Source organism: Triticum urartu, chromosome 3 (assembly GCF_003073215.2).
Source record: "Triticum urartu cultivar G1812 chromosome 3, Tu2.1, whole genome shotgun sequence".
NCBI lineage: Eukaryota > Viridiplantae > Streptophyta > Magnoliopsida > Poales > Poaceae > Triticum > Triticum urartu.
In genome coordinates, this window is record NC_053024.1 from 661,920,275 (window position 1) to 661,936,939 (window position 16,665).

A 16,665-nucleotide genomic window follows, 5' to 3' on the forward strand; every position below is an offset into this window, starting at 1 on the left:
ATATGTGGGAAGTTGTCATACGGTCACCGGAAAAGTTCGGGGCCATATCGGTATTGTACCGGGGCCACCGGAGGGGTTCCGGGGGTCCACCGGGAGGGGCCACCTCTCTCGGAGGGCCTCATGGGCCTTAGAGGAAAGGGAACCAGCCCTTGGAGGGCTGGGTGCATCCCCCCTTGGGCCCATGCGCCTAGGGTTGGGGGGAAACCCTAGAGGGGGCGCCCCCCTTGCTTGGGGGGCAAGCCCTTCCCCTTGGCCGCCCCCCCTCTAGATCTCATCTAGAGGGGGCCGCCCCCCTTCCCCCTTCCCCTATAAATAGAGGGGCAAGGGGAGGGATGCACACCACATCAAAGGCGCAGCCCCTCCCCTCCCCAACACCTCTCCTCCTCCGTTAAGAGCTTGGCGAAGCCCTGCCGGAGTACTGCTGCTCCACCACCACCACGCCGTCGTGCTGCTATTGGAGCTCTCTTCCTCAACCTCTCCCTCCTCCTTGCTGGATCAAGGCGCGGGAGACGTCTCCACTCCGTACGTGTGTTGAACGCGGAGGTGCCGTCCGTTCGGCGCTAGGATCATCGGTGATTTGGATCACGACGAGTAAGACTCCATCAACCCTGTTCTCTTGAACGTTTCCGCTCGCGATCTACAAGGGTATGTAGATGCACTCCTCTCCCTCTCGTTGCTAGATGACTCCATAGATTGATCTTGGTGATGCGTAGAAAATTTTAAATTTCTGCTACGATCTCCAACGCATTCTACACATCGATGGCGACAAATCTCGGTGGCGTGGCGCAGTGGAGACTCGGTGTCTGATGGGTGGCGATGGACTCGTGCAAGAGGACGACGCTATCTGGCATCGTGGTGGTGTCGATGGCAGAGAGGCCTGGCAAGGTCGATGCATTAGTATCTGATCTGAGGGTGGATCGGTGGATGACGGAGGTGACGGCCATTGCAGCGTGCGCATGTGGTGCCCACTGAAAGTGCGTCGGACCAGTGTGTAACCCAGTCCAGATATATGGCTTGGATGGGGCATCCGACATTAGATGTTAGGTATTGGTGCGACGTCTGTTTGGTATTAGGCTCGGACATTCGGCACTCCTTCATCACGAGGATAGGAGTAGCGACATGTGCTGCCAAAATGGTGGCTTCAGGCTTACTGATGTATTACCTTTGTAAGTGTTTTGTGAATAATTAATAAAATGACTGCCTGCATTGCCCAGATGCAGAGGCCAGAGTACATCCTCCTTTTCAAAAAAACTGGTTCATAAGATGGCAACTGAGTGATAGTAATATGGTAAGTACCGACGTAATCTGATAAGTACTGATAAAAAAACTGTTGAAACATGTATACACGCAAGAGAGAAAGAAAGAGCCGCATGGGAAGAGCCACATTCCGGGTTTCTCAAAGAATGGGTAGTTTTTTTTGGGTAAAAGAATCGTAGTTGGCTATTGGAATCTGACATAAAATTGGTCGGTTTGGATTGCTGAAATTTTGTCTATTTTGGGCCTAGGCCAATAGCAGTTTTAGAAATTCCTAATAAATCTTAGAGGCCCACTCAGCCCATTTGTGCAAGGCAAGGGATACTACTAAAGTTTAGTTCCACATTGCTAGTTGAGTGGGAGTTGGACCTCCTTATAAGGGAGGTTCTTTCCCCACTTGTATGAGCATGAGAACAAAAGAGACATCCACGCGCGCTCCTCCTCCGCCGCCCACCTCGCCACGCCACGCCTCGCCTTGTCACGACGCGACGTGACACAAGAATGAGCCAAGCCGATGCCTAAATTTTTGCCACGCACTACGGGTATACGAAAGGTCACACGGAAGCTGAACAAATTTTTGTGAAAGTGGAGTTCGAATGCGAACGGTGCAGCTCTTCGGCTGCTGGCTGTTCGCTTCATCTCCGTCTCTTCGTTACGCCTCCCGTCGCTGCCCTCTCGCCTCCTTCTCTTGCGCCTATAAAAGGGAGGTCGCTCCTCCCAGAGAGACGCACCAGAACTACTCCTTCCCTCGCCATCGGTTCCATTTCTGAGCTGCTGCTGTCTTCCTCATCCCGGCTTGCGGCGTGCACCGCACGCCGGGACAGTAGGCCTCCGAAACCGTACCTTTTTAGTCCTGTACGGGAGAAGGGTGATAAGGTTTTTGGGGAGCGCTCAGCGCGACTACTGGCTGCTTCATCACGGACGATCCGTTCCCCGATGATGACTTCTTCCCCGACGTCCACGACCTCCTCGACGACATGGCAGGCGAGGACACCGACCCCAAGTCTAGCGCTTCTGCTGCTGCTGTCCTGTACGTGTTCTTCTCCTTTCTATTAGAGGTCCTGCTATAGTTCCTTGTTCTAGTATTTTCCCTAGATATGTTAGATTCTATTTCATATATGCAACTTGCTATACTGTCTGCTCTAGATATGTTTAGTTACAGTTCATATATGAAGATGTTGTTTACCTTCTCTTTGTCAAATCGCATGGCTTGTTTTATCACTACTATTCTGTTCATGCTTTATCTAGTATTTCTGTTAATAAAATCATTCGGTAAATTGCTCATATTTCCAACAATTCAAAAACCTTATTATAGGCAATTTACCCTGAGTGATTTTGCTGCTTCCATGAGACCTCCTATGTTTGAGGGTATCCACTATAAGAGGTGGCGCGTGAGAGAAGCCTTATGGTTTCAAACCATGAGTTGCTACGACGCCACTCTTGGCAAACCTGAAGGAGAGCTTGATGCTCAACATGCACAAGCTTTTCACAAAATGGATACTCTTTTTAAGGCTGCTCTCTTGAGTGTTCTTGGTGATAACATAGTTGATGCTTATGCGTCAATTGATAATGGAAAAGATATGTGGGATGCACTCGAGGCCAAGTTTGGGGTCTCGGATGCTGGCACTGAGTTGTACATCATGGAGCAATTATATGATTACAGGATGACTGAAGAGCGCTCTGTGGTTGGGCAAGCTCATGAGATACAATCATTTGCTAGAGAACTTGAGCACTTCAGTTGTATGCTACCGGACAAGTTTGTTGTCGGAGGTATCATCACTAAGCTTCCTCCTTCGTGGAGGAACTTTGCTACCTTACTGAAGCATAAGAGACAGGAGTTTTCTGTCCCGGATCTCATTGGCACTCTTGATGTGGAAGAAAAGGCGAGAGCAAAGGATACACGTGCTCGAGGTATTGAGGGAGGATCTAGTGCCAATCTGGTACAAAAGAAGAACTTCCAGCCCCACAAATTCAAGAACAAGGGCAAGTTTGATGATAAAGCAAAGTTTGATGGGAAGAACAAGGCTGTGCAGCACACGAACTTTAAGAAGAAGAATGACAAGAAGAAAGGTGCTTGTCATGTGTGTGGCGATCCTGATCATTGGGCTCCTAGTTGCCCTAATCTCTATGACAAGCGTCACCCTGGGAAAGGCGGCAAGACCGCTAATGTTGTCATTGGAGACACTGACATGAAGGATGATGGGTATGGTATATTTCCCACTATTCTTTCAGTATGTCATTCTCCTGATTGGTTGATTGACAAAGGTGCTAATGTGCATGTATGTGGTGATATTTCCATGTTTTCGTCTTATCAGACCGCAGGGACATCAACCGTGTTGATGGGCAACGGTTCAAGTGCTTCTGTTCGTGGTGTTGGCACGGTCGATCTAAAGTTTACTTCAGGGAAGATCGTGCGGCTGAAGAACGTGCATTATGTCCCCTCCGTCAATAAAAATCTTGTTAGCGGATCTCTTCTGTGTAGAGATGGCTACAAGCTTGTCTTTGAGTCGAATAAATTTGTAATATCCAAGTATGGAACCTTTGTTGGTAAAGGCTATGAGTCAGGAGGTATGTTTCGTTTATCCTTATCAGACGTTTGCAATAAAGTTGTTAATCATATTTGCAACAATAGTGAATCCAATGTGTGGCATTCACGTCTCTGTCATGTTAATTTTGGTTGCATGTCACGACTAGCGAAGTTGAACTTAATCCCTAGTTTCACCATTGTCAAGGGATCTAAGTGTCAAGTTTGTGTGCAAGCTAAGCAACCTCGTAAGTCTCACACAACTGCGGAAACGAGAAATCTTGCACCACTAGAGCTCATACATTCAGATCTATGTGAAATGAATGGTGTTTTGACAAAAGGTGGAAACAATTATTTCATGACGTTAATTGCTGACTCCACTAGATACTGCCATGTGTATCTTCTGAAATCTAAGGATGAGACTTTGAACTTTTTCAAGATCTATAAAGCTGAAGTGGAAAATTAACTTGATCGGAAAATCAAGAGGCTTAGGTCCGACCGTGGTGGAGAGTATTTTTCCAATGAATTTGATGTTTTTTGTGCGGAACATGGTATAATCCATGAGAGGACGCCTCCCTATTCACCTCAGTCAAATGGGGTGGCCGAAAGAAAGAACCGTACTCTAACTGATTTGGTTAATGCCATGTTAGACACATCGGGTCTCTCCAAGGCATGGTGGGGGGAGGCGATATTGATGGCATGTCATGTCCTAAACCGAGTTCTCACAAAGAACAAAGAGATAACTCTATTCGAGGAATGGGAGAAGAAAAGGTTAAAACTCTCTACATGGGGTTGTTTGGCGAAAGTCAATGTTCCAATTCCAAAGAAGCGGAAGCTTGGACCAAAGACTGTGGATTGTGTTTTCCTGGGATATGCTTTTCATAGCATTGGCTATAGATTCTTGGTTGTAAAATCTGAGGTACCTGACATGCATGTCGGTACGATCATGGAGTCGAATGATGCGACTTTCTTTGAAGATATCTTTCCCATGAAGGATATGGCTACCTCATCTAATCAGGAGATGCCTAGTTCATCGAATCAAGAACCAGTTACAATTACCGAACCTGCCATTTTGATGGAACACTTTGAAAGTCCTGTGGAGGAGAACAATGAAGCTCCTACTAGGAGCAAGAGACAGAGGACTGCAAAGTCCTTTGGTGATGATTTTCTTGTGTATCTCATAGATGACACTCCTAGTTCTATTTTAGTGGCCTATGCATCTGAAGATGCTGACTACTGGAAGGAAGCAGTTCGTAGCGAGATGGATTCCATCTTGGTGAATGAAATTTGGGAGATAACTAATCGTCCTTATGGTTGCAAACCTATAGGATGCAGATGGGTATTCAAGAAGAAGCTTAGGCCTGATGGTACTATTGAAAAGTACAAGGCTCGGCTCGTGGCTAAGGGTTATACCCAAAAGGAAGGTGAAGACTTCTTTGATACTTTCTCGCTTGTGGCTCGACTGACCACTATTCGAGTTCTACTTTCACTAGCTTCCTCGCATGGTCTTCTCGTTCATCAAATGGATGTTAAGTCTGCTTTCCTAAATGGAGAGTTGGACGAGGAAATTTATATGGAACAACCAGATGGGTTTGTACTAGATGGTCAGGAAGAAAGAGTGTGCAAGTTGTTGAAGTCTTTGTATGGACTCAAGCAAGCACCCAAATAGTGGCATGAGAAGTTTGAAAGAACTTTAACAGCTGCAGGCTTTGTTGTGAACGAAGCTGACAAATGTGTGTACTATCGCCATGGTGGGGGCGAGGGAGTTATCCTTTGCTTGTATGTTGATGACATACTGATTTTCGGAACAAATCTGAATGTTATTAAGGAGGTCAAGAGTTTCCTATCTCGCTGTTTTGAGATGAAGGATTTAGGAGTGGCTGATGTCATTCTGAACATCAAGTTGTTGAGAGACGATGATAGTGGGATTACATTGCTTCAATCTCACTATGTGGAAAAGATCTTGAGTCGCTTTGGCTATAGTGACTGCAAGCCCTCTCCAACACCTTATGATGCAAGTGTGTTACTTTGAAAGAATCAAAGAATTGCTAGAGATCAATTGAAATATTCTCAGATTATTGGCTCGCTTATGTACTTAGCAAGTGCTACAAGACCTGACATCTATTTTGCTATTAGCAAACTGAGCCGGTTTGTCTCAAAACCAGGAGATGTGCATTGGAAAGCTCTAGAGAGAGTTTTGCGTTATTTGAAAGGCACTTCAAATTATGGAATTCACTACACCGGACACCCAAAGGTGCTTGAAGGGTATAGTGAATCAAACTGGATCTCAGATGCTAATGAGATAAAGGCCACGAGCGGATATGCATTCACTCATGAAGGTGGCGCTGTTTCTTGGAAGTCTTGCAAGCAGACCATCTTAACGAGGTCAACAATGGAAGCAGAACTCACAACACTAGATACAGCTACGGTCGAAGCAGATTGGTTTCGTCGGCTCTTGAATGACTTGCCGGTCGTTGATAAACCTATACCGGGTGTTCTTATGAACTGCGACAATCAAACTGTGATCATGAAAGTGAGCAGCTCAAAGGATAATATGAAGTCATCAAGACACGTTCAGAGAAGGTTAAATTCTGTCAGAAAAATGAGAAACTCTGGAGTTATTGCATTGGATTATATCCAAACGTCTAAAAATCTGGTAGATCCTTTTACTAAGGGTCTATCACGTAATGTGATAGATAATGCATCGAGGGAGATGGGTATGAGACCCACCATATGAGTTGTTCACAGTGGTAACCTATTCTTTGTGATCGGAGATCCCGTGAATTAGATGTGGAAGACAAACTGTTGGTCAACTGAGAGGAGAGTATCCTTACTATTAACAGTACCACTCCATGAAGATGTAATACTCTCCTAAAACTGCATGGCAGGTTGATGTATATCTTAATGTGTTCTAAGTGGATCATTTAAGCAGAGATGTTGTCCTGCAGAACATCTTTTGAAGAACACACCTATATGAGTCTGATTGTCAAACGTCGCAATCTATGAGAGTAGGGTTCTCTCTAATAAACTCATGAAATGTCTCGGAGTATGACGCATAAGCTCCACCCGCGGGGAAGACCCACGGTAGCCACGTATCGGTCAAGGCTTTATGTGAAGCTAGATTCGCAGAAAACTTGCAGTTCAAGGCCCAGTCCACTGTTCAAGTTGCTTACTAGTGTAGCATAGAGTTTTAGGTGGAAGTTCAACTTAACAGTCTCCACTACAGTACCGGTATATAAAACAGTGTTTTGGAATCAAAGGCAATTTTTGTGTGCCTCTGGGATTTGGTGGGGATTGCTGGAATTTTGTCTATTTTGGGCCTAGCCCAATAGCAGTTTCAGAAATTCCTAATAAATCCTAGAGGCCTACTTAGCCCATTTGTGCAAGGCAAGGGATACTACTAAAGTTTAGTCCCACATTGCCAGTTGAGTGGGAGTTGGACCTCCTTATAAGGGAGGTTCTTTCCCCACTTGTATGAGCATGAGAACAAGAGGGACATCCACGCGCGCTCCTCCTCCGCCGCCCGCCTCGCCACACCGCGCCGTGAATTGCGGGAATGAGCCGAGCCGATGTCTAAATTTTTGCCACGCACTACGGGTATATGAAAGGTCACACGGAAGCTGAACAAATTTTTGTGAAAGTGGAGTTCGAATGCGAACGGTGCAGCTCTTCGGCTGCTGGCTGTTCGCTTCATCTCCGTCTCTTCGTTTCGCCTCCCGTCGCTGCCCTCTCGCCTCCTTCTCTTGCGCCTATAAAAGGGAGGTTGCTCCTCCCAGAGAGACGCACCAGAACTACTCCTTCCCTCGCCATCGGTTCCATTTCTGAGCTGCTGCTGTCTTCCTCATCCCGGCTTGCGGCGTGCACCGCACGCCGGGACAGTAGGCCTCCGAAACTGTACCTTTTTAGTCCTGTACGGGAGAAGGGTGATAAGGTTTTTGGGGAGCGCTCAGCGCGACTACTGGCTGCTTCATCACGGACGATCCGTTCCCCGATGACGACTTCTTCCCCGATGTCCACGACCTCCTCGACGACATGGCAGGCGAGGACACCGACCCCAAGTCTAGCGCTTCTACTGCTGCTGTCCTTTACGTGTTCTTCTCCTTTCTATTAGAGGTCCTGCTATAGTTCCTTGTTCTAGTATTTGCCCCAGATATGTTAGACTATTTCATATATGCAACTTGCTATACTGTCTGCTCTAGATATGTTTAGTTACAGCTCATATATGAAGATGTTGTTTACCTTCTCTTTGTCAAATCGCATGGCTTGTTTTATCACTAATATTCTTTTTTTTGAGAAACAAGAGTTACAAACTCAAGTAACGGGGCAGTATTCAGACTGCATCAACTCTCTAAGCCTATCAGGAACTCCTGCAATAATCCGAAAATTTCCATGCATCCTCGCCTCCATCGCCAGCTTATGAGCCAATCCATTGCTCTTCCTTCCAGCAAAACACACTTTGTATGAGGCGAATACCCCAAGCAGTTGCTTAATATCCTGTATCACTGCATAGCAAGTGGCCAAGCACGCCTCCTCTGAAATTAAGTATTCAGCAACAGACTTGCAGTCCAGTTCCAAAATGATCGGTCCATTATAGGCATTGGCCAACGACTGTAACCCAAACAGAGCAGCCCGTGCCTCAGCTTCCTCTATGCTCGCCGAAATAGGAAGCAAGATTCCGACCGACAAGAAGACGTAGCCACGGTGATCTCTGACAATAGCACCTGCCCAACCCTGACCATTGTCTAGATCGAAGCCGGCGTCTGAATTAATTTTTGCAATCCCCGGGGCTGGCGCTGTCCAAAGCATGCTTTGCCGAACAGGTTTGTTAGGCGCAGCATTTTCCAGTGTAATCTGCTCTTTGCCTTTCTCCGAAGTCATGTCAAGGGCAGCCATATTCAGTTCCTCCTCGTACTGGACCAGGAAGTTAACAGAATGACGAATCAGCTCATTTCCTTTGCCATGAACGCAATCATCTCGCAGGTGCCAGCATCTCCAGAGTAAAAGAAGGATCTTCGCCTGCATGTCTTCAGAACAAGTGCCGAGCAGATGCTGCAGCCAGTCAGTACCGGTAAACCTGAAAGCTAGCTCGGAGGGAAGAGCCTAGAGCTCTCTCATCTCATGTCTTAGAGCCCTGCTTCTAGTACATTCAACTACTGCATGGAATTCATTTTCCACACCATTTCCACAGATGTTGCACGTAGGATCAAGAGCAAGGGTACGTCTAAATTTGTTCTTCTTTGTAGTAAGGGTATTAGTAGCAATCCTCCATCCAAAGATTCTAACTTTCGGAGGGACCCTAGCTTTCCAAACGAGGTCCCAAATACTCCGATCGTTTGCCTCCCTTGTAGAGCTCGATGGAATCTGACTAACCTGCCCTTGACTAGCATAAGCCAATTTGTAGGCACTTTTTACAATGAATATTCCATTCTTTTCAGGGTGCCAGGCAATGCAATCCTCCACTTCCGATATTGCAATGGGGATCTTGCAGATTTCGTTAGCATCAAACTCTTGGAAAATTTGATTTATGAGTTCCACGTTCCATTCTTTCCTGTCCGGGAGGATGAGCTGGTTTACCCACCGGAGACGCGAGCGCCTCTTGAAAGAAGCCGTCTTCAAACCCTCCTTGCGTGGGATCCATTGGTCACGCTGAATTTGGATCTTTCTCCCATCCCTCACCCTCCAAATAATTCCTTTTTTCAGTAACTCTAGCCCCGCCTCAATGCCCCTCCACACGGGTGATGCATCTGATGAGAAGACCGTATCCAGCAGATTCCCGTGAGGGTAATACTTAGACTTAAGCACTCTTGCACATAGACTGTCTGGCTTTTGGATCAGCCTCCAAACCTGCTTTGCTAAAAGTGCTAAGTTGAACAGATGCATATCTCTGAAGCCAATACCTCCTGCCCGCTTAGGCTGAATCATATGCTCCCATGACATCCAATGAACCTTGCGGTGATCTTCCTCATCACCCCACCAGAAGTTTCTGATCATCTTCTCGTACTTATCGCAAAAACCTTTGGATAATAGAAAGACACCCATGGTGAAGCAAGGGAGTGCCTGCACAACCGATTTGACATGAACTTCTTTAGCAGCATATGCCATGTATTTCTCTGACCAATCACTGCATCTTTTCCTGAATCTATGCATGATTGGCTGGAAGTTCTCATCTTTCATTCTTCCTTCTGGAGTTAGTAGTCCTAAGTACTTACTCTCAAAAGATGATGATACCACTCCCAGGGTCTCTTTTATATTATCCCTAACTTCCTCAGGGCACTGTTCGCTAAAAAGAAAAGAACACTTACTTTCACTCAGCAACTGGCCCGTGCATCTTTGGAACGTGGATAAAACCCTTTTCATTGTAACAGCTTCCTCCACCGTGGCCTTGAAGAAAATCAAACTATCATCAGCAAACAAGAGGTTTGAAATGCCTGGGCTATTTCTAGCAATTTTGATGGGTGTCAGGTTTCCCGCCTCGGTCTCCTTCTTCATGAGTGTCACTAGGCCATCGGCCACAAAAAGAAAGAGATAAGGGCTAAGTGGGTCACCTTGCCGTAAACCTCTTGACAGAATAAAAGGTTCCAGTAACTCCCCATTACATCTGACTGAATACCTGACCGACCGGACACAGTGCATAATCCAGGAAATCCAATTCGGATCAAAACCAGTTTGTTGCAGGACCCCCTCCAAGAAGTTCCAGTCCACTCTATCATACGCTTTCGCTAAGTCAAGTTTATACGCACAGTGGGTATTGTGTCTGCTGACGCTGTGTTGGATCTTATGAAAACACTCAAAGGCAATGGTAGCATTATCTGTAATCAACCGTCCAGGGATAAACGCACTTTGCGTCTCGGAAATTATATCATCCAAAAAAGGCCGGAGGCGATTGACGAGGCACTTGGATATCACTTTATAAATGACATTGCATAAACTAATTGGCGGATAATCCTTTAAAGACTGAGGGTCCTTTCCTTTTGGGATGAGGACGATCACTGTATCATTAATCCCTTCCGGCAACGTCTCTCTCTCAAAAAATCCAACACTCCATTTATGACGTCTTCTCTCAACACATTCCAATTCCGCTGGTAAAACCGGGCGGGGAACCCATCCGGTCCCGGCGCTTTGAGCGGGCCTATCTGGAAGAGCGTGTCACTGATCTCCTCCACCGTGAACGCTCTTGTTAATCTGCTGTTTATGTTGTCCGTGACCCTCTTTTCAACCAGGTCCAGTAACTCATGTGGTTCCACATCTCTCTCTCTTGTAAAGATTCTGGAAAAACTCCCATATCATTTCTCTGACCACTTTGCTATCTTCCTTCCAGACACCGCTGCTGTCCTTTAGCTTAGTAATCTCGTTTTTCTTTTTCCTCCAAGTAGCTTTCCTTTGGAACCATTTTGTGTTGTGATCCCCTTCACGTAAATAGGTAGCTCTAGATCTTTGTCTCCACATAAGCTCTTCCCTGAGCAGCACCTCGTCAAGTTCCTCTAAACATTTCTGAATTTCTCTATCTCGCATAGGTGAATAAGGGGATCTTCATAGGATACTGAGTTTGTTTCTAAGTTCTGCAGTTTTCTTAATTACTGATCCAAAATCCCTATCACTACTATTCTGGTCATGCTTTATCTAGTATTTCTGTTAATAAAATCATTCGGTAAATTGCTCATATTTCCAACAATCAATCAGTTTCCAAAAGCCAATTTTCAAAAACTGGAGGGATCCAAACATGGCCTTAAGCTAACTTCAACTCTCAGTTCCGTGCAATCTTCACATGGACGGGGCAAATCATTGGTCTAAAGTCAAAGATTTGAGTCGGCCATGTATGCCAACGTATATTCAGATTCCCTATTAAACAACTGAAGTACGTATTGAATAGTGGGCAACTGGAACATGTTTACTTGAGAGCCAATCTACCTATAATTTTCAGCTGGCAGATGTTGACTCCTCGATAGACGGTAGCTCGCAGTCAACGGTCGACAGCCACTCTTAATTAAGAGCTCAGCTAATCCACAACATATACATTGTCTAACCTCAGCAGATCAGAGCGCCATCCTCCCGTTAATCGAACCCAAACACTTACTTGTCTTTCTCCGGCCATGGCCACCGCCGCGGTCCTCATCCTGCTCGCATCGCTCCTCCCGGCGCTAGCCGCCGGAACCGATAGCAGCTCGTCCGCCTCTGACTACGGCTTGGCCCTCAAGCCTAGTCACAAGTGCGGCGTCGTCCTGCCCGTCGCCGTGGGCACCTACGACATGGGCACGTACGCTCCGGGCAGCGCGTACGAGGCCACCCTGCGCCATCTCGTCGCCACCATTCCCGCCATGGCGAATGCGGAATCCAGCGGCTCCTCTTATTACAGGGAGTCCTGCCGCGACGGTGCCGGCGCGTGCGGGCGCTCATACGTCGACGACGCCGGCGAGAGCCCCAATCGGATTGTGGCCTCCGGCTACTGCTCATGGCACCAGGACGTCAAGTCGCCGGACTGCGGCGCTTGCATCGCGCTGGCCTTCGAGGAGGCGCAGAGGCTGTGCCCGTTCCAGAGGATGGCTGAGGCCGCGGTTGACGGCGGCGCGTGCAACTGCAGCGCACACTTCCACGACTACGACATCATGGAGCAGTTCCAGCACGGCGACCCCAGTAGTAACTCCTTTGCTCCCCCCCCCCCCCCCCCCCCCCCCCCCCCCCCCCCCCCCCCCCCCCCCCCTCTCTCTCTCTCTCTCTCTCACAGACTAGATCTAGAACAAAACTATGAAAAATTCCTACATCACTCAGAGAGCCAGATTTGCTACATTCTCCGTCCCATAATATAATAGTATTTTTTTACATCAATATATGTCAAAAACGCTTTTATATTATAAGATGGAGGGAGTACATTACAACCGAGTTTTGGCAAAAGAACATTGATTGGGAAGCTATACTATGTATATACAGTAATAGAGAGTAGAAAGCATGGACATGTGATGCAAAAATTATTTTCTAGTTCACTATTTGATATACATCACAGTCACTCTAGTGCAATCACTATTTTTGTTTTAATATGTATCATTATTAATCTTTCGTTCTCATATAGAACCAGCTATATTGATCACTGAACACCCATCTAAGATCCTTCCTCTGCCACTGCTCTAACATTTCCCTTTTCACCCGGCCACCTCCAGATCAGGGGCAGACACAAACCAATATTGTAAGGGATCTTAACATTTTCTATGCTAAGAAGTTCAAATGTCTCATGCAGAAAATTGGCTAGTTAAATCTACACAAAAAGGAATTTTTTAGCTGCTTCTATATGAAGAATTGAAGACATAGAGAATTAAGCATGTCCTGAAATGAAATTCCGTAGATTTTTTCGGTTGACGTGTGCCCTCATTAATTAGTGTGTGGAGTATTACTAAGTTGCCCGTGTGTTGCACGAAACATCAAGATGCATTTATATGAGTAGTTTATCTTGTGAGAGATAAGGATGAACGAGGGAATGCCTTATCTGCAAATGTGGAGAGGAGTGCGGGTATCTTTTTGCAAAATTGTCATAGTTTCCTTCCTATCCGTCAGATATAGATCGGACGGCTTATATTGTAGGATGGCAGGCACACCATCATTACCAACTCTGTTTTCTATAAGAGTAGAGATATTGCTTAATCTTGAAAAATATATGTCACTGTTGATCCAAAGGATTGTGATAAAATTAGAGAGCAGTTTTAACTGGTCCCTCTTACCTTGTCTTTTCACATGAGAGGTAAAAGTATAAAATAGATTTGTGCCGTTGATTTCATTAAGTAGTGGGTCTGATAACTCTTACCTTTTTTACCCGATGTGAAAAGAGGATGTAAGAGGGATCATGTTAAAATTAAAAAAAGAGGTACGAGGAACCATGCATGTTAAATGCTCATTTAAAATACCTTCAAGGATTAGGATCTTTCATTAGGTACGGTGGTTATTTTGACAAAACTAGTCAATGTGTACGTGCAATGCACGTTAATCTGAAAGTATATTAAGTGCATGCGGATATTAAGTAGGGTATTATTTAATTACGTGTTATCATGTGATTAGCACTATATTTGGTATGAGATTAACTGCACGCTAAACATGTTGAGTGCTCGACATTGAAGCAATCTAGGTTGTTGGATTGACATGATTTGATGGCCGAGATTAATTGGATCTGCCCCTTTGGGTCTTTTTTGTATTGGTATAGATATAATCTAGTAAAGTGTACTAATTGATAAGGGAGCACTCTTTGTTGTATTTGTAACAATAATGAACTATCCAACATTTATTTGTAGATTGCCAATTTGGACAACCGTGCATGTAGCTTTGGTCTTGCCATCCCCTTAATGTACCTCAGATATATATATGTAAAGGTCGATTGGCTAATATTAACCCACGAATGAGAACCTAAGTTCTGGTTGGGGCACCTGCCTTATATTGGGCTATTTTGGCTAACTTGAAATGGTATTTTTTTAAGCGGACAAATTCATATATGTAGGTGATCCTCGGTGGAACACACCGGAGCAGGTCGTGGGTGTTGTTGTGGGAAAAGAGGAGAACATCACGAGAATGAGATGGGCATGCCGAACCTTGGAGACAACAATCATGGAGATCTTAGCTAACCTTGGGTGGATGTCTAACAAAAGAATTTGTGCCTAGTTTTCATTCCATGCTCATGAACAATGTGTGTTCTATTTGGGCCATTTATTGGTTTCTTTAAATCAGCTGGAGGCTGTAACTATGTAATAACCGAAGGTTGAGCCTATGCATTATGGAGAAAACATTCCCATTTCTTAAAAAATCTTGAAGGTAAGAAAATTGGGAATTCGGGAGAATGACGAACTCTAGGATTCAACTTTTGCTAAGTTGGGCTCTAGATGGAAGCACGTTGCTTGGGTGGCTCGGTGTGAATACTCGTAAATGGCCAATTAGCCAGCATGATGGCCTAGTTATGCCCTCCCTCCTTCCACTTGCGGCCCACCTTTTCTTCAACAAAAATTGCCCAACAGATGTCAGAGATGAGAACATAAATATTCTTCAAGTGAACAATGAAACCTTGAATGACAATAGGTACTTGGGAATGCCCGCTGATGTATGCTCTTCTAAACAGGGGGCTTTCAAGTATTTAAAGGACGGGGTATGGAACAAGGTTAAAGAATGGATGACAAAAAAAATTTCTTCAGCTGGCAAAGAGGTTTTGATCAAGTTAGTGGCTCAGGCGGTTTCAGTTTACTCTATGTCGTGTTTTAAATTACCGAGAGGCTTATGCGAGCACCTGAATAAACTTGTACGGCAATTCTGGTGGGGAAGTAAGGAAGGACAAAAGAAGACGTCATGGGTTTCTTGGAAGGACATGACCTAGCCCAAGTTTCTGGGTGGATTGGGATTCAGAGAATTTGAGCTGTTCAACCTAGTGTTGCTTGCTAAGCAGGCGTGGCACATTCTACAATGTCCTCACCCTCTTTGTTCGATGATGCTGAAAGCTATTTATTTCCCCGCTGGTAATACTTTGTCAGCCAAACTTGGGAACCATCCTTCACATATATGGCGAGCAATAATTGAAGGAATAGATGTGCTACACCAAGGCTTGATCCGAAGAGTTGGGGACGGTTCTTCCATCGATATTTGGTAGGAAAACTGGATCCCTAGAGAGGAAAACATGAGACCAATTGTGTTCCTCGCGACGGTCCGCCCCAGCCTCATTAGTGAGCTCATAAACCATGTCGAGGCCTCATGGAATAGGGAGGTATTACAACAAACTTTTAACTCCATGGACGTGGACGCAATCTTGAGCATACCGCTTTGTACTAGAAATAATGTGGATTTCTGGGCATGGAATTTCGAGAAGACGGTTTTCACAGTGAGGTCGGCATACTGCATGCTCACCCACACACACCGCGGGTGGGAGGCTTGGCTCGATGGGCATGCGAGCTCCTTCGATTCTAGAGACGAGGAGAATGGATGGAAGCAGCTCTGGCAGGTGGATGTCCGAGGAAAGCTACACAATTTTTTTGTGGAGGCTGGCTAAGTATTCTATTCGGACCAAAGACGCCTGGCATCATCGACATATGTCACAATCTGATGGTTGTCAATTGTGTGGAGCGACAGACTCATGGTGTCATTCCCTACTCGAGTGCATGACGTCGAGGTGTGTTTGTGCTTTGGTTGATGGCGACCTAGCTAAGCACTTAATTGCTACGACAGACCCAAGCACAAAACAGTGGCTATTTGGGATGATGAATACTTTATCACATGACAAGCTTGTTGAAAGGATCGATATGGTTGACTAGAGGGGGGGTGAATAGGCAACTACCAATTTTTAGCTTTTCTTTACCAAATTAAACTTTGCATCAAAGTAGGTTGTCTAGATGTGCAACTAGGTGAGCAACCTATATGATGCAATAACACCAAGCATACAAGCAAGCAAGGGTACAAACAATAAAGAGCTTGCACAAGTAAAGGTAAGAGATAACCAAGAGTGGAACCGGTGGAGACGAGGATGTGTTACCGAAGTTCCTTCCTTTTGAGGGGAAGTACGTCTCCGTTGGAGCGGTGTGGAGGCACAATGCTCCCCAAGAAGCCACTAGGGCCACCGTATTCTCCTCACGCCCTCACACAATGCGAGATGCCGTGATTCCACTATTGGTGCCCTTGAAGGCGGTGACCGAACCTTTCCAAACAAGGTTGGGGCAAACTCCACAACTTAATCGGAGGCTCCCAACAAGACCACGAAGCTTCACTACAATGGAATATAGCTCCGAGGTGACCTCAACCGTCTAGGGTGCTCAAACACCCAAGAGTGGCAAGATCCACTAGGGATGAGTGGGGGAATCGAAAATCCCTTGGTGGAAGTGTAGATCGGAGCCTTCTCAACCACTCCCGAGCAAATCAACAAATTTGATTGGCTAGAG

At 45.8% G+C, this 16,665-nt stretch overlaps 1 protein-coding gene across 2 annotated transcripts; it reads left to right on the plus strand.

The window, feature by feature from the left end:
* Positions 1-11,787: 11,787 nt before the first annotated feature.
* On the plus strand, positions 11,788-14,588 carry LOC125549028. 2 transcript variants are annotated; one of them, XM_048712529.1, is made up of 2 exons: positions 11,788-12,409; positions 14,253-14,588. In XM_048712529.1, the coding sequence occupies exons 1-2, from the start codon at positions 11,869-11,871 to the stop codon at positions 14,411-14,413; spliced, it is 702 nt and encodes a 233-aa protein (XP_048568486.1). In that variant the 5' UTR covers positions 11,788-11,868; the 3' UTR covers positions 14,414-14,588. The 2 variants fall into 2 exon arrangements, with proteins under 2 accessions (XP_048568486.1, XP_048568485.1); XM_048712528.1 differs by having other exon boundaries at positions 11,788-12,412; positions 14,253-14,586.
* Positions 14,589-16,665: the final 2,077 nt, after the last annotated feature.

Excerpts from the sequence above, each read along its gene's own strand:
- LOC125549028 (XM_048712528.1), top strand. The coding sequence starts at position 11,869 with ATGGCCACCGCCGCGGTCCTCATCCTGCTCGCATCGCTCCTCCCGGCG. Across the intron at positions 12,413-14,252 it reads CCAGCACGGCGACCCCAGTA|GTGATCCTCGGTGGAACACA; the intron begins GTAACTCCTTTG and ends TCATATATGTAG.